The sequence below is a fragment of the Centroberyx affinis genome, unplaced genomic scaffold (genome assembly GCF_046629955.1).
Source record: "Centroberyx affinis isolate AG114_WGS23_722 - 3 ecotype Tasmania unplaced genomic scaffold, CSIRO-AGI_Caff_v1 ptg002617l_1, whole genome shotgun sequence".
NCBI classification, from domain to species: Eukaryota; Metazoa; Chordata; class Actinopteri; order Beryciformes; family Berycidae; genus Centroberyx; species Centroberyx affinis.
In genome coordinates, this window is record NW_027280813.1 from 895 (window position 1) to 28,798 (window position 27,904).

Genomic DNA, 27,904 nt, shown 5'->3' on the forward strand with positions numbered 1-27,904 from the left:
GCAGGACTTTGTGCATGAGGGAATAGAGAGAGCAGTCATCAGAGACAACTACTGCCACCACACCTGGAAACACAGAAAAAGCTTCGTCAACATAGAGCGGTGGTTCTCAACGCGGGGTCCGGGGACCACCAGGGGTCCTTGAGGGGGGTTCCAGGGGGTCCCCAGCAAACTGATGAATTGTTAAACATCGCCATTATTTCATTTACAAGAAGTTAAGACAATTAGAGAATGTAGAAGAATGACTGTTTTGATCATAGTTTCTCTGTTATCTCTCTACCTATAATACAGATAGTCATGGAGTTCTGGAGAAAATCATATCTGACAATAAAAATATTCTCAGATTTGGGCCTGAGAGACAAAATCTCATCAAATGGGGGTCCGTGGCCCTAATGTGGACTAAATTAGGGTCCTTGATATGAAAAAGGTTGAAAATCACTGACATAGAGTATGAAACACACACACTTCTTTGTACACACACACACACACACATAACACAAAAGACTGACAACAACAAATAGACATATACACACACACTACACCCACCTTTACCCTCTTACACCTTCACACTCTTTGCTCCTTACCCTGCAATCCTCCCTCTGATCCTTCCCCCAAAACCCTCACCGACCCACCAGAACACACACACACACACACACACACACACACGCTCGCCCCCTCACCCAGCGGGGTCCAGTCGGCGATGTGAGTGTCTCTGAGCTGGGCCCAGCTGCCGTAGTACTGCGCCAGTCGGACCAGGGCGGCGGGGGAGCAGGGCGCCCGGCACAGCTCGCCCGCCTCCGACACACACTGCCCGTGCTGCCCCAGGACGCTCACCCACCTGGGGGAACGACACGGTGGAATTTTTACTCATCCGTTCCCTCCTAACTAACTAAATAACGGTGTGTTTTGTCGTACCTGAGCAGCACTTGGGCCCTCCGGTAGCAGGACAGGCCGCTCCAGGCCTCGAAGCCGGCGAGGGCGGAGGAGGCGCACCGGGAAATATCGTCCTCCGTAGCGCATACCGTGCTGCACACGCTGCCGCCTGGAGAGGGGAGGGGTGTCATCAGTTTCAGCGCCTTCTTTTATTCAAACGAGCACAAAAAAAAAATCACTGCCGCTTTTACCTTTAGCGTCAGCCAGGGAGCGGGTCTGCCTGTCGGCCGGGAGGACGAGCTTGCCGTCGATGAACAGACCCAGAGAGCGGGAGTGGTGGTCCAGCCAGGCCTGATGGAGGAGGAGGAGGGTAGCAAATGATATATATATATATTCAGGAGGTAGAGAAAGGGAAAGTCAAGAGTCTTGAAGAGAGAGAGAGAGGATGAGGTAGCTCCAGAGAACAGGAATATTATCAGTACAGTGTGCTTGGGTACCATGAAGGGCACCTGGACTAAAATGTGTTGTTATTATTTGTAATAGTAGTAGTCGTAGTAGTAGTAGCAGCAGTAATAGTAGCAGTAGTACTAGTAGTAGTAGTAATAGTCGTAGTAGTAGTGGCAGTAGTAGTAGATGACATAATGTAATGTAGTAGTAGTAGCAGTAGTAGTAGTAGTAGCAGTGGTAGTAGTAGTAGTAATAGTCATAGTAGTAGTAGCAGTAGTAGTAGATGACATAATGTAATGTAGTAGTAGTAGTAGTAGTAGTAGTAGTAGCAGTAGTAGTAGTAGTAATAGTCGTAGTAGTAGACATAATGTAATGTAGTAGTAGTTGTAGTAGTAGTAACTGTACTACTTCAACAGCTCAATTCACACCATAAAACAGACAATTTTGATTTCTGTATCAGTATTTCAGCATTTGGAAGGAATACACTGATAATGTATTATTGATATCACAGCAAGGAAGTCTAGCATGCATTCAATTTCTATTCAAGCTGCACTATTCAAGCCTATTACCTGCCTGAACCATGCAAACTCTGACATGCAGATTTGACACTGTACATGAACACAGGATTCTGCTATCCAAACCTATGGCAACATGTGATTGGCCAGGAAGAATGCCACCTCGGCTGAACAGTAACCAGTAAAGGGGCGATAGACAGTGTGTGTGTGTGTGTCAACTATTGACAGAAAGAAGAGCAAGGTACAGGTTCTTTTTAACACTGACCTTCCCCTCACAAAGATTGTCTCTTGATACAGATGAAAGATGTCTGTGCTGTGCTTGTTAAGGCTTTCCAAACACTGACAAGTGACAGTAACTAACTGAACTGTGACCCCATGGTGACCAGTGAGCACTACAGTGAACTTTACACTGCAACGGTACAACTAGCTCTCCAGCACAAAAGTAACACTTAACACGTTACTTAACTACTGTACTGTCGGTCACATGTATGCCTTGTGAGTTACAGTTCACTAATGGACTTCACATGGTGGGCTGAAATAATCACTTTATCTCTGGTATGCAGTAAATCATGCTGTGGTAGAAAGGTATCTGATCATTTTTAACGATATCTGACAGTGGACTTAATTTCATTCTCGAAAAAAAAACCCCCATCAACCACTCAGTCCACTGCCAGAATCAGATTAAAGGCTATTAATGACCCCTTCATCTTTCCCTCTACTGTAAGGCTAACATAAAATGATAACTTTACCTGTGCAGTGGCAGTGCTGGAAGTAGTTGGTCCGTACTCCATACTTTGAAAAATATCGTGCACTGTCTTGGTGGTGCTACCAGCCATAATAGTTACAAGTGATTGAGGAAGCAAATCTCCCTAACGCTACAGCACGACAGCTACAAATATGTATCCGTTCCTGTTTGCCAGTTATGTTTATCTAGAGAGAAAATCTTCACTTAAATGGGAAGAAATGCTAACAGGAGGCGATTCGGGTCCCACTCCACGTCGAGTGCAACGTGCTAGCTTTACTCCTGTCACGTCTCGGTTTACACAACCTCCTTGGTTTCTCCCACCCGCCCCCTAAACAGGCCAGTCTTCGCTAGCTAACTAGCCGCTATGCTAACTTGGCCCGTAGATTTGAAAGTAGAGCTACCTTGAACCAGCATGTATCAAGGCGAAACGAGAGGTTCCCCCCCTGCGTACTTCCGTCTTCGTTAGACCCCCTCTGTTTTGGCTGGGAGTAAATGAGAGTGTCTTACATTGGCTGGCAGAAGGCTTATTAGATTGAGTCAAACAGTGTGATGTTTAATGCCTTATTGAGCTCCTGAGAGCATTGCAAGACCAAGAGATATCTTTAAATTGCTAATCAAAAATAACTGCTGTACGCATATGCGAGACGATTTCCCGCCCCTACTCTGTTCCTCTCTAGCGGGGTTTTGCCTGGAATGGGATGTCACTATCTTGATACACTATCTTTGCTTGTGCAAAGTTTCCACACGGAGAGATTTTGTGACTGGACCTTAACAGCGAGTGCGCATGCGCCCTACACGCAAGGAAGTGCGGAGAAATAGATGCGCCTTTTCAGCTGAGTTGGCTCATATCACAAGTCTAGTAATTTCTTGCTGTTATTACATATAACTTGCAGCAAATTGTTCTTAAACTGTGGAATATCGTTCTGCCAAAAGGGACACCTTACATATGTAAAAAAAAAAATGCCCCGGAGAAAGGTAAGGCAAATGTTTACTGTAGCCACATACGTTAGAGCAGAATGCAGCTCGGACACGGATCCTCATCCAACAACATAACGTCATAGCTAATGTTAGCTAACGCTGAGCTATAAAACAGCGTGTGTGGAAAAAACTTGCGAATGCACCCGAGCTAAAAATACGTTTCGACGATATGAGCTACTGTTGCAGGTGGGTTGTGTGTAAATGCACGTAGACGCACACAACTGAGTTATTGTTTTGTTGCTGCTAAAAGTAAGCTAGCTGACGTTGCTGGCTGCGTTGCAAAAAATTTGGTGCTAATTCAGTTGCGTTGCATTCGGGTAAAATGAGAAAGACTTTGAGGATTTGGGCTGAGCAACCTTTGCAGAGGTCTCTAGCGACGGTTGAAACATGGAGACGCTAACGCATGTTTATGTTGGTGACGAGGAGGAGGATGGCTTGCATGGTGAAAGGGAACAAGCTGTTCTTTGGAGCAAGGAAGCGTCCGAACCAAAACAACGCTGTGATTGGACAGAATCGGGATAAGCATTGCGTTCATTGGTTGCACTCCATCGGGCCACGCCCCTTCCCAGATTTGATTGGATATATGCAAATTACGGCCTCGGCTCTTGTTGTGAAGTTGTCAGATACGCTTTCCATCAAATTTAGTGATCCATGCTGCTTATTATCGATTCTTTAACGTTAAAACGATTTTTTATAGACTTTCCCTTTTTCCTGTTACATTCAATAGTATATTGTTTATTACTCTATAAGTGTTATGAAAAATAAGTTTACTATTATTCATAGTAAAAAATATTGTTATTGATAAAATTATAATTAGTATTAGCATTATTAGTATTATTATTATTATCTGAGCTATGTTATTCGATGCATTTTTATCTAAACAGTAATAATATGATGGCTACTATTTGTCTTTTTCCCCCTGACATCTCCATATTGGGGTATGGGGTGAGCCCCTCCCCTCTCCATGGTCCCATACGCCTCTTCTCTTCTGAGCATCACCCCATTCATTCCGTTTAGGACTCAGCCGGGCAGCCCCTCTATATTCGGTGGTAGAAAGCAAATTATAATGTAAACAAACATGCCGTGGTGGATCTGTTGAGTTTATTTTTTGGGTTGTTGTGTGTAGGCATTTCAACAACTAGACATAACAAGCTTATTACTGACTCAAAACACTGGAAATCCACTCGAGACGTATATTCAAGCAAATTGGCAAATTAGGTTGGTTAGGTTCAGATGATTTTTTTTATTCATTGAATCACTGTACAGCAGATGCAGGCCGCTTTATTCGGGGTGCGCCCGGTGATCCCAAAGTGTGGGAATACTGATTATATTGGATATTCATTGATAAGTATCCTAGCTCATTGGGATAGCAGGTTGTGAAGAGCTGCTGGAGGAGGGGGGATGGTACTCCTCCCCCAATATGGGATCTTTGTTGAATTATCCGCTGGTAAAACAAAAATCTCCTTACTTCTGTCACGAACATTCGTTATTTACGTTGCAAACGTATGTCACGCGAGTTTTCAGTCAAGTTTAATTGATAATTTGTATTACTTAGCCTGTTTTTTTTTTCCACCCGGTGTTGTCTCCAGAGGACCGCAGGCAGCAGCTCGGACGGGACCGAGGACTCGGATTTCTCCGCCGACCTCGAGCCCACCGAGGGCCCCGAGAGCGCGCACCGACGGAGCAGCACGCGCCTCACGCGCGCGTCGCTGCGCCTCAGCCAGAGCTCGCAAGGTAAACAACACTCAACAACACTTTAATTTCCGTTCTTTTCGTTTATTTTTTGATATTTTGTCGAACAACTTAGTAACAACACACCATTCACAATTTTGTCCCTTCACCTCCTTAGCTTGTATACAGTAAAATTGCAGTTAAAATCAACACTTTCACAGTGAACATATGGTCCCTTCCCACAGGAATAACGTACTTAGCTTACATTGCTAACATTTTAGAGCTAATTTAACTCTTATTAGAGTCCAGAAACACATCCAGGTGTGTTAATTCATCACAGAGGGAACATTACTCCTGCATGTGAGATTTCCTTTATGTAACGTTAGGCTTGCAGGTGAATTTGTAGTTTTGTCTGGAGGCAAAACTAATTATTATTAGCAGTATATGTGCCATACTCTGCTATACCACTACTATACTGCTATACTCTGCTATATTTTTGTTTAAATGTTTATGCATCACAGAAGCACCCCAACTACTCTAATTTATTCTTTTACAGTTTGCATTTACATTGTAGAAGCAGCCCAGTGTAATTACACCAGTTTTGTTTCTTGACCTCTTAGCCTGTAGTGAACTTTAAGCTAGCAATACTATTTTATTTGCATTGTTGTTGTTTTTCTCTTGTTTTTTTTTTTTAGATATGGTAATAGCATTCTTTTACTGTTTTGTTTCTTCAGCCTGTAGTGGACTTTAATGGTCACTTGCTGCTTTTAATGGTACTCAGTATATCTTGCCTCTACATGTTATCTAGCTCAACGTTACTCCATGCGGTATGATTTAATTAAAAAGGGCCACTTGCATAGCTTCAAACAACTTCAAATTTAGGTAATTTGATGCATAATTACATAGTTTTAATGAAGGATGCTTTCATTCAGGAACTACAGGGAGACTTTAAACCCCCCTCCTACACACACACACACACACACACACACACACACACTTCAGCAGCAGCCATTGTATATGGGCAGCCATAAAGCACGAATGGTTTCAGACAGCCTGACCCCCCGCTAACCCCGCCCCCGCCCCCGTGTGACCTCTTTATGCTCCGGCTGCCAGAAGGGATTTACAGCAGAGAAAGAAAGACTTGACGCCGTTTCCTCTTGGGTTTTTGTTATCGAGGGAAGTTGGGCGCTCCCTTCGCTCCGTCATGTGGGCTTAGACAAGCGGCACACGGGCTTAGTTTGCCACAAAAAAGAAGGGGATTCAGGGGCTCTGTCTCCTTTTTTTTTTTCTGCGGTGGGATTAGTACTCGTCGCGACCGCCGAGGCAGATTGCAACAAGTAAAGTTTTTTTTTGCTTTTGAGTCGCAGTCAGATTGGATGAGCAGATACCATTCTTGCATTTGTTTTACTTCTTGCCAGCCGGTTGCTGCCTTTGTAGATGTTGAGTATCTCCGCAACAGACTGCTCAGTGCTTCAGAAGTATGACTAGAATTTAGAAAACTTTTTGATTCTTCTGTTCAGTAGATTGTAAAACTGTCTCAAGATCCCATGTCCTTCTAGCACTTTTTCCCCCCTCTCACAAGTTTCCATGTTACAGGTCACAATCTAATTCTCTATTCTATTCTATTCTATTCTATTCTATTCTATTCTATTCTATTCTATTCTAGGTAACTGCAGCCCGGTACAGAGCAGCTCTCCCACGACCTTGGGCCCAGAGGAAGGGCTGGATGCGGCAGCGGAGCCGGCCGCCACCACAGCAGCAGCAGCAGCAGCATCCGTCTTCTCCTCCGGGCGCAGGGTCACCCGCAGCCAGCAGGCGGCGCCCAACACCGCGGCCAAGAAGTACCCGCTGCGCCAGAGCAGGTCGTCCGGCTCCGACAACGAGGTTAACGGTGAGAGCGGTTTCCCCCCCTCACGCCTCGGATTTGAAATCAACACGTAAACGATAGCGTTCCACACGTGTCATATTTAAAAAAGGCGGGATGCTGTTCACTGTATTCGTCTTCATCCTCCCAGTTGTAGGAGGAGGAAGGGCAAAGGAAGGAGGGAGGGAGGGAGTGAAGGAAGGAGGGGAGGGGGAAATGAAGCTGACGAATTAGTCGGTGAAGGGAGAGTGAGAGGAGGGCGGATGGAGGGAAGGGGAAGTCAAATAGATAGACCGATGAAGGGGGAGGAGGAAGGGAATGGGGGAGGGGGGCACAGAAGGGGCGGAGGAAAGAAGGATTGACATGAAGGTGAGAGGACGGGGGAGAGGAAGAGAAGGAGACGGGACAGAGGATGGATGGATGGACGGACAGAAGGAGGAGGAGGAAGTCTGTGACGCTTCCCAGAGTCTCTGCGTTTCATTCATTTTACTTCTCCTCTCGACCCGCTCACCTCGTGTCACTTGGCCTATCTGTTATCACTGTGTGTCCTGATTATAAAGAAGAGAAATACGTCTGCATGCACACACCCTGGATGTGTGTTTTGTCACCTGGGCGAATTACTTACCGTATGGAGGCCACACACACACACAGCCAAACACAACGCAAAACAGCAGAATAAAATGGAGCTAATATCACGATTCATTTTTCTGCCCCCACGATACGTATTGTCACATGTTTGCATTGCGATATATTGAATTTCGATATATCGTCCCATCCCTAACCAAATTTGATCATTTATTGTCTTTCAGTAGGATCATATCGTGGAGAAATGAGATTGCGTTATCATGACACACAATTCTGTTGTTTAAAACGAATGATTAATTTAAATCTCTTACAAAATGAGATATGAAACAAATTAATAAGAATTGTTTGAAAATTAGGGTTTCATCATACTGTGATACTACTACTACTATATACTGCTGCAAAAAAGTGCAGTAAAACAATTTTCTCAAATCATCAGGACCAACAACTGTGGTTAATAACTGTGATCACAGTATTTAGCAAAACAATTTTGATTATTATATCTTTAGTAAGTTTGCTAGTTTATCCTGTCAGCAGGATATCTCAAAAGCTTTTGAACGGCTTTCCATGAAATTTGATGGACAGAGGAAGGAACTATTTATTCGATTTTGGTGTTGAGCCGCATCAGGGATTTCCGCTATTAGACAATTATCGCCACAACTATAAAACTAATAGAGCTAGAGACTTGATTCCAAATTGTAAAGGTGTCTTTGCAGGGTCAAGAAATCAATTTAACCTAAAATGTAAGTGATAGGAATGACGTCTTTGGGTGTAACAGCAAGTTGGAGAGTTGTTCAGCGTTGGCCTTCTAGTTTTCTGATATTCCTGCTTTATTGGATAGCACAGGGAAGAGTGACAGGAAAAACGGGAAAGGGAAAGGACTGCAGCATATGTTGTGAGCCCACCTGTGATATCACAGTACATGGGATGCAGCTTAGATTAGACAAGCTATATCTAACCTATACTGGTATTCTGTTCCAGTAGCATTCGTCTTTATTATTGCATTTCTCTGCTGGCAGCCGGCCGCTGCTGGGAGGGTTATTGCAGGAGCTCGGTCATATATTGTAGCCTACAGAGATGTTTCCCCTCAGAATTATTTGTTGCAATGGGGAGGGGGCTCCAATACCATTCTGAGGTTTAAAATTATTTGGATAATTATATCACAATCTATGGAATAACAGTATACTTGTGGCCTTAGGCGAGATAGGGCTAGGTAATTAATTTTTAGCATCCTCATATATTTTCCTGGCAGAAGGGCCAATGGCTCCAGCAGTGGGGATGCTGTTGTCGCTGTTCAGTAAATGCAGGGAAAAGCATTATCATTGACTGATGTGTAATATTGTGCATTTTTACATGTGCAAAATCACTCCAGCTATTGTGAATCATCAGGTAAAGATGACAGTGTGATTTAAGCGTTTACATTCATTTTCTCCAATTACCTTGGTTTACATGGATTTATTCAATGGTCATGTTTGTTTACTTAGAGTAATGTGATCCAGCCTGCATCCGTTTCAATATCGGATGAAAAATATTATGTCAGATTTGTCAGATTATTATTCTCAGGTTTAACTGAAAGCCGAGGAATTCATTATTTGGTTCAGCAAGAAAAGGATTTTGCAGTGGCTACAAAAATGTTGCCTTTTATGAGCTTACACTGATTAAGAAGACTAAGGCGTTTACATGGCAGTTGCTAGTTGGAGTATCACCATAATCAGGTTAACATTGTATTATTAGTATGTATTGAAATGTACCCATTATGTCCACAAGTCACAGTCCCATTCTAAACAAGGTTCACATATGCAGCTGGTGATTCAGGGTGGGGACGTACAACTGTCACTTCAGTTTCAGGTATCAGAATCAGTTATCAGGTATCAGTTGTTACTCCTTTCCCTGTAAACCAGTGATTTGCATATGGGGCTTTACGTCTATACTCAGCATTCTCCTGATTATTCCTTCTCATTCTCTGTCTCCCGATTGGCTCAGCAGACCTGAAGCAGGGGGCGGACCAGGACGAGACCCCGCCTCGCACCCCGACGGGCAACGCCCCCTCCTCGGAGTCAGACATCGAGGTGTCCAGCCCCAGCAACGACCTCGTGTCCCCCAGCAACGACATCGTCGTTTCCCAGGAGGAGGACGAGCGACTGGCCAAGGAGCTGTCGCTCAAAGAGGCCGCCGCCCACGACCTGTCCCACCGGCCCAAACGGCGGCGCTTCCACGAGAGCTACAACTTCAACATGAAGTGTCCCACGCCCGGGTGCAACTCACTGGGTGAGGGTGGAAACATTACCACGGCATTTTTCTTAATCATTGGAGCTGGTGTAACTTGAAGTTTTATAAGTGAGGATGCTGGATTGCAACTCCCTGAGTGAGAGGAACATATAAAGTCCATCTGTTGTCTAACTCTCTGTCTTTCTCTTTCTCTCCCTTCTTATTCTGTGTCTCTCTACCTCTCACGTTCTCTCTCTTTCTCTCAGGCCATCTAACAGGGAGGCATGAGAGACACTTCTCCATATCGGGCTGTCCTCTCTACCACAACCTCTCTGCTGACGAATGCAAGGTAAACACACACACACACTCACACACAGAGTTATATCAATGGGGATTCAATAGGTAAGAGCCAAGTGTGAAACAGCGGTGGTGTGACTGACATCACATGCTATTCCAAAACAGAAAGGGATTCCCCAAGGGAAACTGACAATTTGAATTTTAGTCCGTTGCCGTATGACTTCTCCTTTTAAAAAGGCTGTTAATTTCAGTCTGTTACATTTTTCTGACAGCCACATGTGACACTAGGGGGGAAATACATTGCATTTGTCCCTCAGCTATTCAGCTATTCTAAAGCAACTACATTCCACATTTAAACCAGTGGGCCGGGCTAGCTGCGCTCTTGCTCATTAGGTGCCCATTGGTTTAAATGAGCATTCGCTACCTATGCTACCATGCTGTTTTTCCAGTTAAGTGAAGTTCACCCACTGCATTGTGACGAGAGTCCAGTGGAGGAAACTGGGGGGGGGGGGATCTCAACAGACTAAAATTCAGATTGTCAGGCCGCGAGGCCCCCGGGAACACGGCGGCGGCCGCTGACATGTCTGTGCGGCGGGGACAGTTGTGTGTGTCGGTGGTGGTAGAACAGTGTTGATGTTTCGTCAGGGCAAGGCGTCATCGCGCGACAAACAGACCGAGGAGAGGACGCTGTCACACCGCCAGGACGAGAACAGACACTCCACAAGGAACCAGGTAACACGTAGGCACACACACACACACACAGATACAGATACATTACATGCACACAAACACACGCACACATACCTACATTAACACCTCGCACAGATGCATCACCCACACACAAATGCATGCGCAGACACATGCACTTACGCACATAGTGAAACATGCACACATCTAATACAGACAGACAAAGGCAGACACACACACACACATGTCGATGAAAGGTGGGGGGGGATTCCCACACACTGCAGCATTGCTTTCAAAATAACAGACAGCACAGGTGAGAAAGCAGACAGTGTGATTCTCCACTGTAACTGAGCCAGAGTCTGGTCAGTGTGTATGGCACGACTCCTCTTGGTCCGAGTTTCCAGTTTGTTTTTTATCACTAAGCCGTGATAAAATATCAATATAAAATATGACTCTCCAATCCATAAGTTCTTTTAATATCATCCTCTGATATTTCAAAGAGACGGATTCTCAAATGGAACAGTCTCTCTCTTATTTTGTATTATTCTCTTTCTTTCTTTCTTTCTTTCTTTTCTCCTGTTGGCATTAAATACCATGTGCATTTATGTGCGTTTTAGTGTAGTAAATCAGAGGGAGTGACCCATTTCAATCATTTCATTTATGCGCCCTACCATTGCTACTCCACAAAATACATATTAGTTGGGTCATGCACTAAAAGTCTCCTGCCAGGTGTCAGCCCCATTTCCCCATGCAAATAGCGTATATTCCCATGTGTAACGTTAAGTTCTCTGCAAGCCATTTGCCACATTGATGCCTATACTTGTTGGTTATAAGTGTGTGTGTGTGTGTGTGTGTGTGTGTGTGTGTGTGTGTGTGTGTGGTCTCAGGCCCCCACAGAGCGTCAGTTGCGCTACAAGGAGAAGGTAACAGAGCTGAGGAGGAAGAGGAACTCTGGCCTCAATAAGGAGCAGAAGGAAAAGTACATGGTGAGTGGTGAAAAGCACGCATGTGTGTGTGTGATCTGTCTGTTTGAATTGGTGAACAACAGGAAGTCTTGTGTCAATAAAGAGCCGAAGATTTTTTTCCAGAAATTAACGAAAAACATTTCTGTTTGTCAAAATAGAGTATTCCTCTTCAAATGCAGGACACAGTATGTTACACATGTTTTTTTACTCTTTTTAAAAACAATCTCATACGCTAAGTCACCTATTTCACTCATTCTCAAATCAGTGCAGTTATTTTAATCGATTATCAAATGAATTCATTCCGTCTGTTTTCTAAAAACAATGTAATTATTTCAATCCATTTCCAAATAAACTGTCTATTATTTCACCAAGTTATCTTCAGAAATTATTTCAATCCCTCATCACATTAAACGTAATCCATCAAACTCTTCTCTCCTCCATATGGAAGAGTATTAGGGCCACCGTAGTTTTTTCTCAGAAATTTTTGCGTTTTTTTCTCACAAATTTCTGAGCTGTTTACTCGCAAATTTCTGACTTTAATCTAAGAATTTCTCAGGAAAATATCCCCCTCCCCTGTGGTAAAAAAAAAAAAAAAAAGATTTCACCTACAATGGCCCTAATACTCTTCCATACCTCCACATCCATCCTGTATTTTATTTTGAAATTCCTACTAATTTACTCATAATCCTTAAAAAAACCCCCATAGTAATTTCTCTTCCCTCCTCGGTTTGCGCCCCCCCCCCCCCCCCCCCAGGAGCACCGCCAGAGTCACGGGACGAGCCGGGAGCCGCTGCTGGAAAACATCACCAGCGACTACGACCTGGAGCTGTTCAGGAAAGCCCAGGCACGTGCCTCGGACGACCTTGTAAGAGAGAAAACTCATCGCCACCCTCCTCCCTTTACTTTTCTGTTCTTTTCCTCCTTTTTTCTCCCCCCCTTCCCCCCCCCCTCTCCATTCCTCTTCTGCCTCCTTCTTCTCTACTTCAGTCCCCCACCGTGCCTCCTCTTCCCACCTCTGCAGCCACGGGAGGAGGAGTCTCAATTATGTTCGGTAGTTTGGTTTTTTTTTTTTCTTCTACCCTTCACTGTGACCCATTCGGATGAGAGGGTTTTGTTATTTTCTTGGCAGGGAAATAAAGACACTTTTTTTTTTTCAGTTTGCTTTTTGGTATTCACTCCAGCTGTCTGCAAGTCCTGAAAAAGTCTTAAAATATCTTGAATTACCTGAATTCAAGGCTATTCAATTCAGATCTTGACAATGTCGCAGTACCAAGAGTGCACAGCTTAGTCATTCAGACCCAAAGAAAACTTTTTATAATTAATTTCATGCTCATTTCAGTGGCAAAATTGGCCTTGTTTTATCATACTAAGCGGCATTGAAATGGTCTTGAAAAGCTCTTGCAGACCCCCTGTCACCATGCTCTGAAAAATTTGGTTTCATACCTACAATTCATGCCCTATCTTTTCAGTTCCTCATACAAAGTTCCTTCCCCCATCTTTTGTTATTCTGCAATTTCACTCATCGCTGGGCCGTCTCTGGTCTCTCACTAGGCACTCTTGAGGTTTTTCGTGTTGTTTTGTTGGTTGCCTCCACTGAGGTTTTCCAAAGTGCCACCTTTGGCTCTACTGACCCTTTCCCCTTGTCTCATTGATCATACCATTCTCTTTTCCCTCCTGCCCTCCCTTTGTCCTCTCCTCCCACGCCCTACTGTCTCTTTCTTTTCCTCTTCCTCTGCCTCCTCACCTGCCCTCTCCATCCCCTCTCCATCCCCCCCCCTCCTTCTTCCTCCTATCCCACCTCATACAGGATAAGCTCCGTCTCTCGGGCCAGGTGTCGGAGGGCAGCAACATGATCAAGACCATCGTGTTCGGCCGCTACGAGCTGGACACGTGGTACCACTCTCCGTACCCGGAGGAGTACGCCCGCCTGGGGAGGCTCTACATGTGTGAGTTCTGCCTCAAGTACATGAAGAGCCAGACCATTCTGCGCAGGCACATGGTGAGGCAGCTTTTTCTTCCCAACAGCTTTTTTTTCCCTTCCTTCCTTCGTTTTCAGGGTATCTGCAGGTCCTTAAAAAGTCTGAAAAAGACTTAAAACTATCTATCTAATTATCTAAGGCTTTGAAAAGTATTAATGTCTTAAATACAGTAATTAGAGGTCTTTCTTTAGTTATACAGGTTCATTCGCTATAGTAAGTTTAATTTTAATGCAGTTACAAACCACAAAGTGGCATTGAGAGCATCCAGTGGTATTTAGTGAAGGCAATTGGAATGTAAGGCAAACAAAAACAAGGCAAATGCTGTGAATTGTGTAGTTTAATATAGACGTGAATGGGACAGGCAGTGAGTTTGTGTAGATGTTAATGGGACTGGCGGTCGTGTCAGTTTTATTTTCTTATGTTGTAATACCTTACTTGCACTTCCGGTTGGTCCCACTTGCATGTCCACTGTTAGATTAATGCAGGACAGCGTTAATACAATATGCTCCTCTCACCTGGATGGAGCAGGCCACCTTTTCCAGGAGAGAACCCATGACCTCAGACTTGGAGGTCGCTGATCCTCATCCCGACTGCGTCTCACTCAAGAGATGCCACCCTAATGTCACCAAACTGCACGCTCTCCTGACCTTGGCAGCATCTTGATACTATTGATTCTATTTTGTCGAAGCGAAAATGTCTTAGCCCGATAAAGAATAACATTTTAGATTCCACTCGGTGATGCTGGAGGGTCAGAATGAATGACTGTGCCACAAAATGAATCTGGGCTATTGCCTTAGTTCAAACTATTACCTCACTATCTAAAAGCCTAAGGGGATTCATAGTTTTATCATTAGGCTATGAAGGATCCATTTAGATATGGCCTATAACCCTTTTGATGCAATTCATTGAGTTTCTAGATTTGAGTGAGAGATTCAAATGAGGACCTTTCACCAAACTGGTTGCTCTGCTGAACCCAAATACATTCATGCTCTTTGTGCCTTGAAACAGACGGGAGGCAGCAACACAGTCCGTTAACAAGTAGTAGAATGCTCTACTTTGTTAGGACTGTGGTGATTTTGCGTCTAAGCATAAAAAATTTGATAACCAGTGTTGGTGTGGGTTCATTTATTCACATTTTTAACATCAGTAAAACATGTCAGTGGGGTTAAAAAGATATCTCTCTCAAAAACCACATGCAACACCTTTCAAACAGGTTTAAGCCTGGTCCCAGACTAGAAACCTACATTGAAAAGAACCTATTAATTTAGAGCAACAAAAAAGAATGAGTAGTCCAGAATAACCATGTATGTGAAACTAGCCCGTAGTGTGAAAATTAACCGCTATCACCGTGGTCTCCTCTTGTTCATCTCTGTCGCATCAAGGCCAAGTGTGTATGGAAGCACCCACCAGGCGACGAGATCTACCGGAAGGGAAACATCTCTGTGTTCGAGGTGGACGGCAAGAAGAACAAGGTGAGAGAGAGCGCTGCAGAACTGCTGAGACCCAGCTCTCCTCAAAACCATGAGAGGACAGAAATAGGGGAGAGCTGATTAGAAAGTAGAATGGTCAACACTTGAAAGGGTTCCTGGATAATTTTATTGACAGTCATGCTACCTCTCCTACTGTAGATCTGTCGTCATACCACACCAACCCACATCATGGAGGCCCAATTGCTGCGTGCACATAATGACTAAATATATAACACTAGATAGAGAGATAATTCTCAAGTTTAGAGAAACCTGTAGACCTTCAATATGGCCGCCAGTATGCCCTTTATATCAACTGTTTGTTACAACTCCTCTCTTGTTACATCTACTACCAGAAGCTTTTTCTCCTGATTTTCTTCTGGCTCCTGACTCTCGATCATGTATGATAATGTAACCATGATATGAACCGTTTAGCCAACGTCACCGCAATAATGTACAGTATATTTGTTGTTGTGTTTCAAATTCATAGATACTTTCAAATTCATAGATATTCTTGTCTTTCGGCCCCATGCTGAGCACGCATGCTCTTTTCCAGCAGCACCCTGCTTCACATTCAGACAGCTGCTCACGTTCACACCTGAGAGCTTTCCAGTGCAACCTCAGTCTTCTGCTGTTGATGTTTTATAATGTATATGATATGTTTGTCCCCACAGATCTACTGTCAGAACCTGTGTCTCCTGGCTAAACTCTTCCTGGACCACAAGACTCTGTATTACGATGTTGAGCCTTTCCTCTTCTACGTCATGACCGAGGCTGACAACACAGGCTGCCACCTAGTCGGCTACTTCTCCAAGGTAACCAGGGAGCCAGTTAGCAATCCCTCTTGCTTTCTCCTTTTTTATCCTCATGTATCTGCACTACATTGGGAGGGGGGGGGGGGGGGGGACTATTCAGACCGCACACAACCATGGTATAAAAAACACATCCAGCTTCCCACTGGTTATGGAGTATCATGGAAATTCTCTTGGGAAATCAGGGAATATCAGGGAATTTTACTAATGGGTCACTTTATAGGAATACACCAGAATGTATTTTCCAACTTGTTTCACGCGTTCATGGCATGAGATGTGGTCCGATTCTAGTGGAAATCCAACTGTTTACCCCTTTAGCAATTTTCTGAGCTGAAAAACAAGACTAAGAAAACAGGAGGTTATAATATGTTTAGGTAATGGACCTAGTAATGGAAAGTAATGGAAAAGTTGTTGGATTCTACACCAGGGCCTGTGCAATACCTGAGATTGCATTAAATAATCACAGTGAGTACTGTGAGATAAAGGGAACAGATAGAGAGAAGCACCACGCAGTTAAAGGATGCATATGTTATAAGGCTATGTATCTTATACATATATACATATATATATATATATATATATATATATATATATATATATATATATGTATTGTTGTTCATGTGCACAAATATCGATTTGACAGTTCTGGACTGTAGGAATAGCAGACAGGAATTCATAAATTGCTTTTCAGAATTGCATATTACCCCAGGCCATAGTATAATGTTCAATACTATACATACACTATATATATATATATATATATATAAACTGGATGATTTGTTGAAAAGAAAAAAATAGCAGGATGTCCTTCTTGTCATGTTTTACCTCACCTCTTCCTTAAAGTCTGTAATTAGAAAACAGGCTGCATATTAGAATTTCTGCTATCCTCCTTTATTAGATTTTAGATACCTTTTATTAGATCATTTATTTTTACATGCTTGCTGCACTGCTGCTCCACCACCAAGTAGAATCGGTGAGGAAATTTTGTATTTGGTGGATGTGGAGTTGGGGGGGGGGGGGGGGGGGGAATCGTGTACCTCTATAATTGGCCTTTCATTAAATATTGTTGTACACTGCCAATGTTGATGAGGGTTCATCCCTAACCACAGCTATATAAAAAGTCTATAAAACCTGCAATGAAATGTTATTTATTCATCTAAAATTTGATTTATTCATCTAATTGAATAGCAATGCTTTTTTTTTAATTGATTCTCGGGGGAAACGCTGAGGACTTGTAATTTTTTGGCATGAGAATGGAAAAATGTCAAGCTGGATATTGGAACCAAACATCAACTCTCAGCAATTTTAGTGCAAACATATCAGTATCAGTATCAGCCTTCGGAAATAACCCAGATCGGTCAATCCCTAATGTTAAGAGTGACTAGATTTATTCTTCCTCTGCAGGAGAAGAACTCTTTCCTGAACTACAACGTGTCCTGTATCCTCACCATGCCACAGTACATGAGGCAGGGCTACGGCAAGATGCTTATAGACTTCAGTGAGTATAGACTCTCTGTGTGGGGCCATTTATATTTATATATGCGTGTTTGTGTGTGTGTTTGTCTCATAAAGTACTGTACACACCGGCCAGGGATTCTGCACAGCAACAATAACACCTTGTTTAGGAGGCTGTCTTGAACATCTGCAGCCTCTTGTGATTTGGAAATTGCAGTGATCAATATTGCAATTTAATTTTTTTATTATTTGTATACTGCTATTTCCAGTTTTCTCAGTAGGAGAATGCTTAAGGAAAGAGTAGCCCACAACAATGAATATGTGAATGACTAAACAGAACAAACAACAAGCCCCATGTGATCCGTCCTGCCAGGTTACCTGTTGTCCAAGGTGGAGGAGAAGGTCGGCTCACCTGAACGGCCCCTGTCTGATCTGGGCCTCATCAGCTACCGTAGTTACTGGAAGGAGGTGCTGCTGCGCTACTTGAACAACTTCCAGGGCAAGGAGATCTCCATCAAAGGTCAGCACTGAACCACACACTCCAAATCCTGGCTCCCTTTATTTATTAAGTAATATACAGTGGAAAGAGACAGGAAAGGTTGGGAAGAGAGAGAAAGACGGCATGCAACGTACGACATTGCAAATATGTGGTTTGTTTTTTATTCTGCTGACAACCCTGACCCTTCATTTACACTCAGAATAAAGTCAAAACAAATGTATTCACATAGGGCTTTTAACAAATAGGCCTTTCACAAAGTGCTTTACAGAGCAACAAAGGGCGTAAAAGCACATTAAAACAATATTCCACTTAGTTTTAACATGGGGGTTATTTGGTGCTTGACCGCCATGAAAACCAGAATATAAACTAATCACCAAGATCAGATGCAGCTGGATGAGTTTGTAGCGTTCAGATTTTTACTTCCCATTCATTTGAATGAGGACACGAAAATAGACTTAGAAAACTTTTTAAAAACTTGAACACGTTTGTGAACAGATTCAACCACAGATCCCGCTTTAAAGACAAGAAAGCATCCTATGTCCTTCATCATTTTGCATTTCTGTTCTTGGTTTACACTAAAATTAGTATTTAAAAATAAAAGTAGATCCAGTCTCCCAAACAGGAACTATCTCTCCTAAATGGTATCCCTCCGCTATGGTCCCTTCTATCAGTAAAAATACTATTTGATGAAATTACGTTCTAAAACACTGGACCCACACTCAATTGAAAATCACAGTAGTGGGATCTGTTGTTGAATCTGTTCACTAACGTGTTAAATGTCAGTTTTCAGTCTATTTTCATGGCCTCATGTAAAAATCGGAATGCTACAAAGTCATCCAGCTGCATCTGATCTTGGTGATTAGTTTATGTTTTCATGGTGGTCAAGAGCCAAATAACCCCCATGTTAAAACTAAATGGAATATTGCTTTGAAAACAAGAGAGAACAAACACATTGTAAACCCATTTTGTGTGTGTGTCTGTCTGTGTGTGTGTGTTCATACATGCATGAGTGCACTGCATACATGTGTGTTCACCTGTGTGACTGGATTTGAGAGCACAGGGGCAACACCAGACAAGTGTTAAAGTAACATTTCAACTGCAGTTTCCTCAAAAGTAGGTCAGCCCAAACACATTCAGAAGATGTGAAAATCCTATATTGTACATCGGCTTTCCCCAGAGCAGACAATAATGTGACTTTATCTGGGAATTTTTGCCTTTATTAGATAGTTTACAGTGAAGAGAGACATGATTGATTGGGGAGACAGAGGGGATGACATGCGATACGGGTCCCAGGCTGGAATTGAACCCACAACATGGTATGCGCCTCAGCAAACAGAGCCACCAGGACAGCCCATAATATTGACTTTCTTCCCGTGCCAATTCCTATAGGGGGGGGTGGGGTTAGAGCTAGCATCCCCTGCTGGTTGTGCTCATTCCTGAGAAAACCCCCACTCCTTTTCCCAGTGGTGAATCCAAAATAATGTCATGAACAATCATTAAGTTTTTTTGAACAGTTAAGGTTCTAAACTAGGACCCAAAATAAAGTCATTTGCATTAAAACCTTGTAAAAACTCATCGTCTTGAAGAGCCCATGAGTAAATGCAGGCATTTTATGGAATCCCCATCTAAGTTTAATTCAGAGTAATATCATTTTATGTCAAATTCCCTATGGAGAAGTCAAGGCTTTTCTCTTATGTTTTGAACACAACCACCAGAGGCTGATATGAGAGGCTTTCTCTCCCGAGTCCTGCTGAATATAACATTATTCATCTGTTGCCTGTTTCCACCATTAAGCCCTTGAATAAGTCTTTTTTTTATTCACTTTAGAAACTGAGCTTTATATATCCACCTCATATATCAGAATTATCGGTGTGCTCTGTGTTTGAAGACATCGGTCACGCTACAGATTGACCTTGGTCAGTATCCCCATGTAAAGTAGGTGTTTTGTCAAGCTGAATGGGGAGGAAATTAAAGACTTTAAATCCTGATCATCTAATTGTTGGGCAAGACATGGGCAACCCACTGATGTTTTCCTGGTTCCCTGCTAATCACAGATGAGTCACGCTTTTCTTATTAAACCCGCAATAAGTGATTTCACCTACCTCTTCAATTGTCATTGTGGGACATGTAATCTTCAGCGGGAGAAAAATCTGGCAAAGCGAGACTGGTAACCTGCGATATTTCTCCTAGGTACGTTTATTTTAGCCGTTAGCCTTTATGCACGGTTTGTCCTTAAGGGCTTCCGTCGCCCAGTAGCTTTGCTGTGTGTGTTTACAAATGTGTCGCGGTTTCTGTCACCCTCTAGTGGTGAGAAAAAAATCGCTTAGTGTAAATAAATAAGGACTGGCAGCACTGACTAACATTTAATGCTGCCAGCCAGTCCTGATTTCAATAGTACTGATTCTACACATAGAGTACACCCAAAACTTTGTACTCAGTGGATGTAGTCTGCATTGTAGAGTTTTAGATGAGTTCAGTTCTGTTCTGATTGTAATAGTTCTGATTCTTTGGTGTAACGGATTAGCAAAGACCCGACAATTGTAGTCGGTGGATGTACTCAGAATTGAGGGGTTTTCGATTAGTTACTGTCCTGGCTCAAATAACTCAAATAACTAAATTATAACCAGATTCATATAGTAACCATGACAATGTCACAAAACAACAAATGGTTTGATAATAACATACTATTCAATCACTCAATCAAATTTACTTAAAAAAACATACAATCTGCATCTTTTTTTTCCCCACATCCCTCCTTTCCACACTCCCTTTGTCCTCCTATGGTATTGTTTTTTTTGGTTCATGTGTTTTCATGTGGTTTCTTTTGGAAGATAGGCTCTATACTTTTTTCTACTCACAGACATTACTAAAGACAAATCATTCTACTCAGTCTGCATTCAAGATGCATTCTCACTCTGCTGTCATGATTCGATAGCTCTGTCATTCTCTACCCATAGACATTAGTATTTAGGCGCTCTTTATCATCATTCAAAAGCTTTCCATTAGCTCTAACTATACCACTCTGTTTCCATAGCTGTAATTCTCCCCATAGGTATCAGCTAGGAGGCAGCATTAAGGTTACATGTCCATAGGGAACCCGCCGGCTTCTGTTCTCGTTATCTTCAATGGAAAAAAGTCACACTGTTGTACATTCCTGACATCACCAAGGGCTTTAAAGAGAAGAGGAAACCTATACATATACACCTATATTTTGCAAGGTGCAGGCCAACAAGGCTGAATGTACTCATGCATGCTCATAGCTCCAATGCATATTTATTTGGACATCCAAAAGATTCAGTAACGTTTCAGCAGTCCATGCTGCCTACATCAGGGTTATGCCTATTTTTAAAAGATTTTCTGATGTTCAAATGAATCTATGCATCAGAGCTATGAGTGTGCAGTGACATTTCTTTGAGCGCTAAGAGCTGAGCATGTTTTTAGTGCTCAAAGCGTCCAGTGCTAGTAGTTAAAAAATTTCAACTTTTGGCAAAGGTTTTCACTAGTTGCATGGAAAACGCTCTGGCCACAAGTAGCGCTTCCCACATGCAGCTGTTTAGCTAAAATAAACTTCCTGAAGTCCAAGCATAGGTCTAATTGTTCAGGTCTAGGAATTGTTCATGGTGGAGCTCAGTCAATGAATCAAATGTGTATTTTCACCATTCTAAAGTCCTAATTCTAACTGATATCATTTGGATTTTGATTTGATTTGGGAAATGGAAAAATACAACAGTTTACCAGTTCATGTATATTTGACCCTAGAGTAGGGCTGGGCGATAATTCAATATTATCGTTTATCGTCTTTCAGTGGAATCATATCGTGATGATATGAAGATATTTTGATATCGTGACACACATTTCTGCTGTCTAAATTGATGATGACAAGCAAATTTTACTTAAAAACTCTCATAAAATGAGGTATGGTAGGAATATTATTTGATATTTCTGTTTTGTTTGACATCACACCTAACATTACCATTCGGTTCAATGAGATGAACATTAATTTGTTTATTTAACGTGATTTTGCATACATGAACCATATCGTGATATATATTGATATCGAGAAAAATCCTTATGATTATCATGATATTGATTTCAACCATATCGCCCAGCCCTACCCTAGAGGATAGCCCAAGAAAGTGTTTCCATTGTGGTTCTCACTAGAAGACAAGATAATAACTTGACATACAACACAAAACACAATAAAAACACAATCAAAAGATCACAATGTACTGCTGTGACTCAACAGTTGTGACAACATGGACAACATTTTAGAGCCCCAGACTAGTTTTAATGAAAGTTCTGACAGTTCTGATCCCATCGCTCTGATTTCCTGATTCCTGTTCTACCGTTGTGTTGACAGAGATCAGTCAGGAGACGGCGGTGAACCCGGTGGACATTGTCAGCACGCTGCAGTCTCTCCAGATGCTCAAATACTGGAAGGGAAAGCACCTGGTTTTAAAGCGACAGGTAGGAAACACCATTAACAGCCTTAACTGATTCAATTGGTAGCCGATTGGTTGGGTTCAAAGCGTAAAACTCGTATGGGAATGAATGGGAGATTTACTTCCAGAACTCGGGCCACTGAAAAAGGGGGTGGGCACATTTCAAATACGTACTTGCCATTAGCATAGCACACTAAAATGCTTTATCATCCTGCAGGACCTCATTGACGACTGGAAGGCCAAGGAGACCAAACGTGGCAACGGCAAGACCATCGACCCCACAGCCTTAAAATGGACGCCGCCTAAAGGGACGTAGAACAGCTTCCCGTCACACCCCAACCCCAAACACACACACACACACACACAAACACTCCTACGCACACTGGTATGCACACACTCTGATCCTAAACCCTCACAAACTCTTCTGCAAAACGCTTTCAGCAGCTACCATCAGTCACTTATCGGCAGGAGCTCTGGGTTCAACACTCACTGTCAAAGTTCAGTTCAATCCAATGATTACTGCTTCAGCTTAGCAATACGTGTAGTTTGAAAATGACACAAATTGAGAGAAAAATGTCGTTAACGTGCACTAATCTGGGTAGAATACTAGAATTAACTACGAGACTTGTATTTAATGTGTAAAACCTGGGTATACGTTTTCAAAGTACAAGGTTTGGACATGTCTGTGTACACATGTAAACACACTCATTGGACCAGCAGACCATCTGACATAGGTAAATAACAATGTGAATTTATGCTAACAGGTGATAAATCAAAAGCGTTAATGTGGCTATAGATGTTCTTAAATCAGTTTAACAAATTAACTGAAGAGTAACAGAAGAGTTAAGGTCCCAATGCACTAGAAGCAAATGAGGAGCACATTTGATGCTCCAGCTAGACTATAGTGTCTATATTTTGTCCATACATCTAATCAACTGTATGGCACAAGCTATTTCCCGTTTAGTTTACAGTAATATATCACTTTTTATCAGCTTTTTTGGGGGATTTTGCTAATTAGCTTTTCCTCATCCATGTTGTCGTTTCCTAGCCTACTTCTCAACAAGGACAACATCTCCTCTCGCCTTGTCAATGCAGTTCCAGAAACCTCACAACTAAACACTTTCTTTGGTTTGACATGCCACTTCACTCTTCTAGTGCACATCGGTCCATTAAAGGATAAGTTCTGCGATTTTGGACCTATGTATAATTTGTCTCTTACATACCTGTAGTACTTGGACCCGCAGAGAATATTGACTCCCGAGTCTTCTACAGAGTACTACAGGTATGTAAGTGACAAATTATGTATAGGTCCAAAATCGCCAAACTTATCCGTTAAAGCAATTGGTCCGCAAGCCGGTCTACGAAAGGGTCGTTCACTCCCATTATTCCCGACTTAGATTCTGGCCCAACACAGAAGACAAATAAAACGTGAAAGATGATGGGATACACTGCAGCCACTGACCACAACACTATCGCAATTACCTTGTGCCAATCTACGTAGGATCGCTGATGTGGTCTCCTCGACCTCATCTGTCATCTGAAAAGCCAAACTAATTCTAGATAATAGCACACCTAGTCCCAGACACTTGATTAGTACAGAGTACCGGGCACGCTCGGTAATTGAATCTCCGACAGCCAGGATGGAACCTGCGCTGCACTTCATTGTGTTGTCAAAACAGTCGACACAACGCAGGTCGACAGCATGTTGACTCACGCAGCGCCTTTTGGCAGACACTGACCAGCTGGCTGTGATTAAACAGGACGAGGCCTGGGCCCAAAATGCATAATGCTCTAAGAATAGGAGTACTGACCTCGATATACCAGTCGGGTCACATGACCAAATAGGCAGGGTTCCTAGACATGGAAAGTCTGGAGAAGAATTGAAAGTGAAATTATGAAAAAATATTGTTGTGCAGTAATCCCGATGCACATAATATAACTACAAATTTTATGTAGTTGAACTCCCATTGTCATTTCATATATTGTGATATTTATGATGTGACTACAACCCTTATGGCTACAAAGTGATATGGCCTTGTTTAATTACCAATTATTATTAAGTAAAAAAAACTATGAAATGAAAAATATGTAGGAAACCTGTATGGAATACTGCTGAAGAACAACACAGCTACCATTTCCTCATGAATTAACGGAAAAAAGAAGTCATTGTTATTTATATTTTTTATGTAAATTTTGAGTTCCTTCTTTGCCATTCAAGTTTGCCAGTTAGCTAACCTGCGCTCCGAAAAACGCTGGTTCTTTGGCTCCGCCCACCGAGGTTTAACTCAACCAATGAGATTATTTCCGCCTCCAAGAAATGCTGGTCTGCCGAATTTTTTGTTTACAAGCCTTGGTTTACCAACAGCGTCCCAGTCAAGAATCAGAATGAAACAAAAGGGCACTTCTTGATTGGTCACAGTCATCGCCTTCGGTACACCCAACATGGCTGCCACGGAGTTTTAGTAACTTTTTAGCATTACTGGAATCCACAGTGACCTGCTGCCTTTGAAATATCGGCATAGCACTTGAGAAAACACTTATGTGCTACGATTTCAACCATTTTACAGCAGCCATCTTAAGTGTTCCAGACAAGTGACCATTCAAGAATGTCGATGGAAATATGATCGACCTTAAAATTCACTCAAGTTCTCTCATCTCAGCTCTAGGATGATCTCTCAAACTCTTCCATGCTTTGAGGAAGGCATCACATACAGTTACATTGTCATTGTTCTACATACAGATTTCAGTGGCTGAGGTGATCTATTCTAAATTTTAAGGCGAACGTTGATGGTGTTTGCTTGAACCCAGAGCAAATCAATAGCTTTTCTCATGCAACAATCACATACAGTATATTACAGTATTAACTCAGCTCACCAGTCAGTCGGTCAGTTAGTCAGTCAGAAAACAGCAAGCTATAGCTGCCATTGGCCATATTTGGACCTTGTTACGTCACCAGGAAGTGACTGTCTGATGCGTTTTGTCACTTGCACTGTCTGTCTTTTTTTGGTTGGCCTTGTCACCTTGTCAGTTAGGAGTTTGTACGAGGCCTTCAGCATAGAAAAACAACATTTTACTCCTCTTTACTCAAAAAAAGTGAATGATCCACTGCTAAAGCAGCAGTGGATCACAAGGTACATACAGTACTTAAAAGGTACACAAGGAATCCACAATACTCTGCTGTTAGGGGAGAGGGAGCGCACACACACACACACACACACGTTGCCATTTGTCTGTGTCTTTTTGTGGTGGTTTTATGTTCTCAATGATATTTTATACTTTTTTCTACCTCTAAGGTTTTACCACTGTATAAAAGCTAGAAAGGCCCCTTTTTAAGCTCATTTTGGATTTATTCTCCGTTTTCCGTGTTTTTATTCTTTCAATGTGCGTCAAAGTGTGAAAACATGTAGCTGGGTTCGGCGGGAGTTTTTTTTTTTTTTTTTTTACCAGCTTTTTTAAATATGCTATTTATATTCTTAAAAAAAACATGTTAACTGGTTAGAACATGAAAGGCTACTAGAGGAGTATGTATTCTTTAGGACTGGCTTCCTTATCCATATAAATATATATCTAAAAAGAAAATGTAAGTAGATTTTAATGTCATTAGAAGCTCTATAAAGGTACAGAGGAGGGAAAATCCAGTAGAGGCATTTACATTTTACAGATTTAGTCGCCCTTATCAGAAGCGACATATGACTGAGTCAAAACATTATGTCACTTTTGCCACTGTGTCACTACTTGTTACCACCCTAACAGCTGCTGCAAGCAATTAGTACAATACAAGTGCAACATTTTGACATAACATAGAAAGCAAGTATGACCGACAGCATTTTTTGTGCTACTTTGTATTCTTTATAGCCCAGTATGATTGATTGAACATAGTTTTGTTGTTGAAGGCAGCCTAGTCCCTCTGATTTGGATCAAAATGTCAACTGGCTTTAACATTTGTTTTTTAAGGAGGAGGCGGGAGAATCCTTTTCTTAATTCACAAGAAAAAAAAACAAAATCACATTACCTTCATACCTTTTGTTTTTGCCTAGAGCTTGCCGGTGGAAAAGAGGTTGCCTTCAAAGATCATAACGTTGAGGATTATGTTCATGATTTATTGTGTTTTGTGGTTTTCTTTTTGTCATCTGTGGATTTATTTATCTTTGTTTTGCCTGTTTATCTTTCGTCTCATCCTGTGGTTGATTTTCCTCTCTTCGAATGTGAATGTGTCCTACATCTGGGGGGGGGGGAAGATTCGGGCCGAGGGAATTTGAGTATTGTCATTTCACTGACTGGTAGACTTCAAATCAATACATTTCACAGGTCATATTTCAAATTAAGCAAAAAAAAAAAAAAGCACCAATTGTCAATAAAGGTTTACTAGATGTGCTACTGACTGTAAGTGCTCATGATTGTTTTTAGTGTAGCGAGTGCTTTTGGCAGTTCTACAGTGCATTCACAAGGAATGCGTCAAGCTTTGAAGGCCTTACCAGGATATCGCCTTTCCAATGTTAAAGCACTTTCAAAGGCTTCAACATGTACCTGTCAATCAAGATACCATCAGTATGTTTTAGTTGCTCTTCTGATGATACACTTGCACTCTACACTTCTCTTAATTGTGATTTCTTAAAAGGAAAAATCCATCCTCAAATACAGTCAAAAAAACAAACAGCTATTGGTGATGCACTTTGCATTTCTGGGCCTATTTTATTGTTTGGTGGAGTGTTTTTCTTATTTCTGCCAATAAGTGGCCGAGCGGAGACAATGTTACGCCACATTAAGATATTTCCAGCCGCTATAATGGAGTTTGATAGCAGAAAATGTTTCAGCGATCTAAAACATAAGCAGTAAACATACGGTTTTGGTGTCAGTCCTCCATAGACCCGAATGCAATGCCACAAGACCTGTAGGTGAAAGTCGGTGCACCAAAAAAGTAAATTACAACTCTTCATCGCAAAATGTATTGTGTATTGTGTATAATGTATTGTCTGTTACCACAAATTGATCATATGGAACAGTGTAAGAGTATCCGAGGGTGGATTTTTCCTTTAAAGGAATAGTTCACCCAATCCACTCACCCTCATGCCAAATGAAACACAGGTGAAATTTGTTAGTCCATATAACACAGAGGGAGGTTGCCAGCACAACTCCATAGCAGCCTTCTCCAAAACAACTGAAGTCAATGGGGACCTGTTCTTTAGAGTTCCAAAACAAAAACAGCCAGTCACACTGTGAATAGAAAAACCTATACACCATTATTTGTTGCAAATCAATCAGCTGTAGTTAAGATTTGCACTAAATGATGGTGTAAATATACTGTAGGTCTTTTTGGAACTCTGAAGAACTGGTCCCCACTGACTTCAGTTGTTTTGGAGAAGGCTGCTATGGAGTTGTGCTGCAGCCTCCCTGTGTGTTATATGGACAAACTTCACCTGTG

The 27,904-nt window shown here is 42.1% G+C and overlaps 2 protein-coding genes across 6 annotated transcripts; one reads left to right on the forward strand and one right to left on the reverse strand.

Moving 5' to 3' along the window:
• Positions 1 to 401: 401 nt before the first annotated feature.
• LOC139657067 (aldehyde dehydrogenase family 16 member A1-like) lies at positions 402 to 2,857 on the reverse strand. The gene is made up of 5 exons (XM_071534772.1): positions 2,582 to 2,857; positions 1,122 to 1,221; positions 913 to 1,039; positions 678 to 835; positions 402 to 409 (listed from the first exon to the last, which is right to left on the reverse strand). Exons 1-5 carry the CDS (start codon positions 2,666 to 2,668, stop codon positions 402 to 404), a joined length of 480 nt encoding a protein of 159 aa, XP_071390873.1. The 5' UTR covers positions 2,669 to 2,857.
• Positions 2,858 to 3,449: 592 nt separating this feature from the next.
• On the forward strand, positions 3,450 to 27,603 carry LOC139657066 (histone acetyltransferase KAT7-like). Of its 5 annotated transcripts, none has more exons than XM_071534766.1 (15): positions 3,450 to 3,552; positions 5,145 to 5,289; positions 6,893 to 7,117; positions 9,656 to 9,940; positions 10,147 to 10,229; positions 10,823 to 10,909; positions 11,752 to 11,850; positions 12,584 to 12,694; positions 13,637 to 13,828; positions 15,191 to 15,280; positions 15,949 to 16,089; positions 17,491 to 17,584; positions 17,915 to 18,061; positions 22,401 to 22,507; positions 22,700 to 27,603. In XM_071534766.1, the coding sequence occupies exons 1-15, from the start codon at positions 3,538 to 3,540 to the stop codon at positions 22,796 to 22,798; spliced, it is 1,920 nt and encodes a 639-aa protein (XP_071390867.1). In that variant the 5' UTR covers positions 3,450 to 3,537; the 3' UTR covers positions 22,799 to 27,603. The 5 variants fall into 5 exon arrangements, with proteins under 5 accessions (XP_071390867.1, XP_071390868.1, XP_071390869.1 ...); XM_071534767.1 differs by lacking the exon at positions 6,893 to 7,117 and having other exon boundaries at positions 9,659 to 9,765; positions 9,805 to 9,940; XM_071534768.1 differs by lacking the exons at positions 6,893 to 7,117; positions 10,823 to 10,909 and having other exon boundaries at positions 9,659 to 9,765; positions 9,805 to 9,940.
• Positions 27,604 to 27,904: the final 301 nt, after the last annotated feature.

What these genes read in the sequence shown, in the direction of transcription:
- LOC139657067 (XM_071534772.1), bottom strand. Translation starts at nt 2,668, where the DNA reads ATGGCTGGTAGCACCACCAAGACAGTGCACGATATTTTTCAAAGTATG. An exon ending in CCAGCACTGCCACTGCACAG is followed by an intron (nt 1,222 to 2,581) that starts GTAAAGTTATCA and finishes CTCCTCCATCAG; the next exon opens with GCCTGGCTGGACCACCACTC. An exon ending in AGGGCCCAAGTGCTGCTCAG is followed by an intron (nt 836 to 912) that starts GTACGACAAAAC and finishes TCGTTCCCCCAG; the next exon opens with GTGGGTGAGCGTCCTGGGGC.
- LOC139657066 (XM_071534766.1), top strand. An exon ending in GACACTCCACAAGGAACCAG is followed by an intron (nt 10,910 to 11,751) that starts GTAACACGTAGG and finishes GTGTGGTCTCAG; the next exon opens with GCCCCCACAGAGCGTCAGTT. An exon ending in TAGTCGGCTACTTCTCCAAG is followed by an intron (nt 16,090 to 17,490) that starts GTAACCAGGGAG and finishes CTTCCTCTGCAG; the next exon opens with GAGAAGAACTCTTTCCTGAA.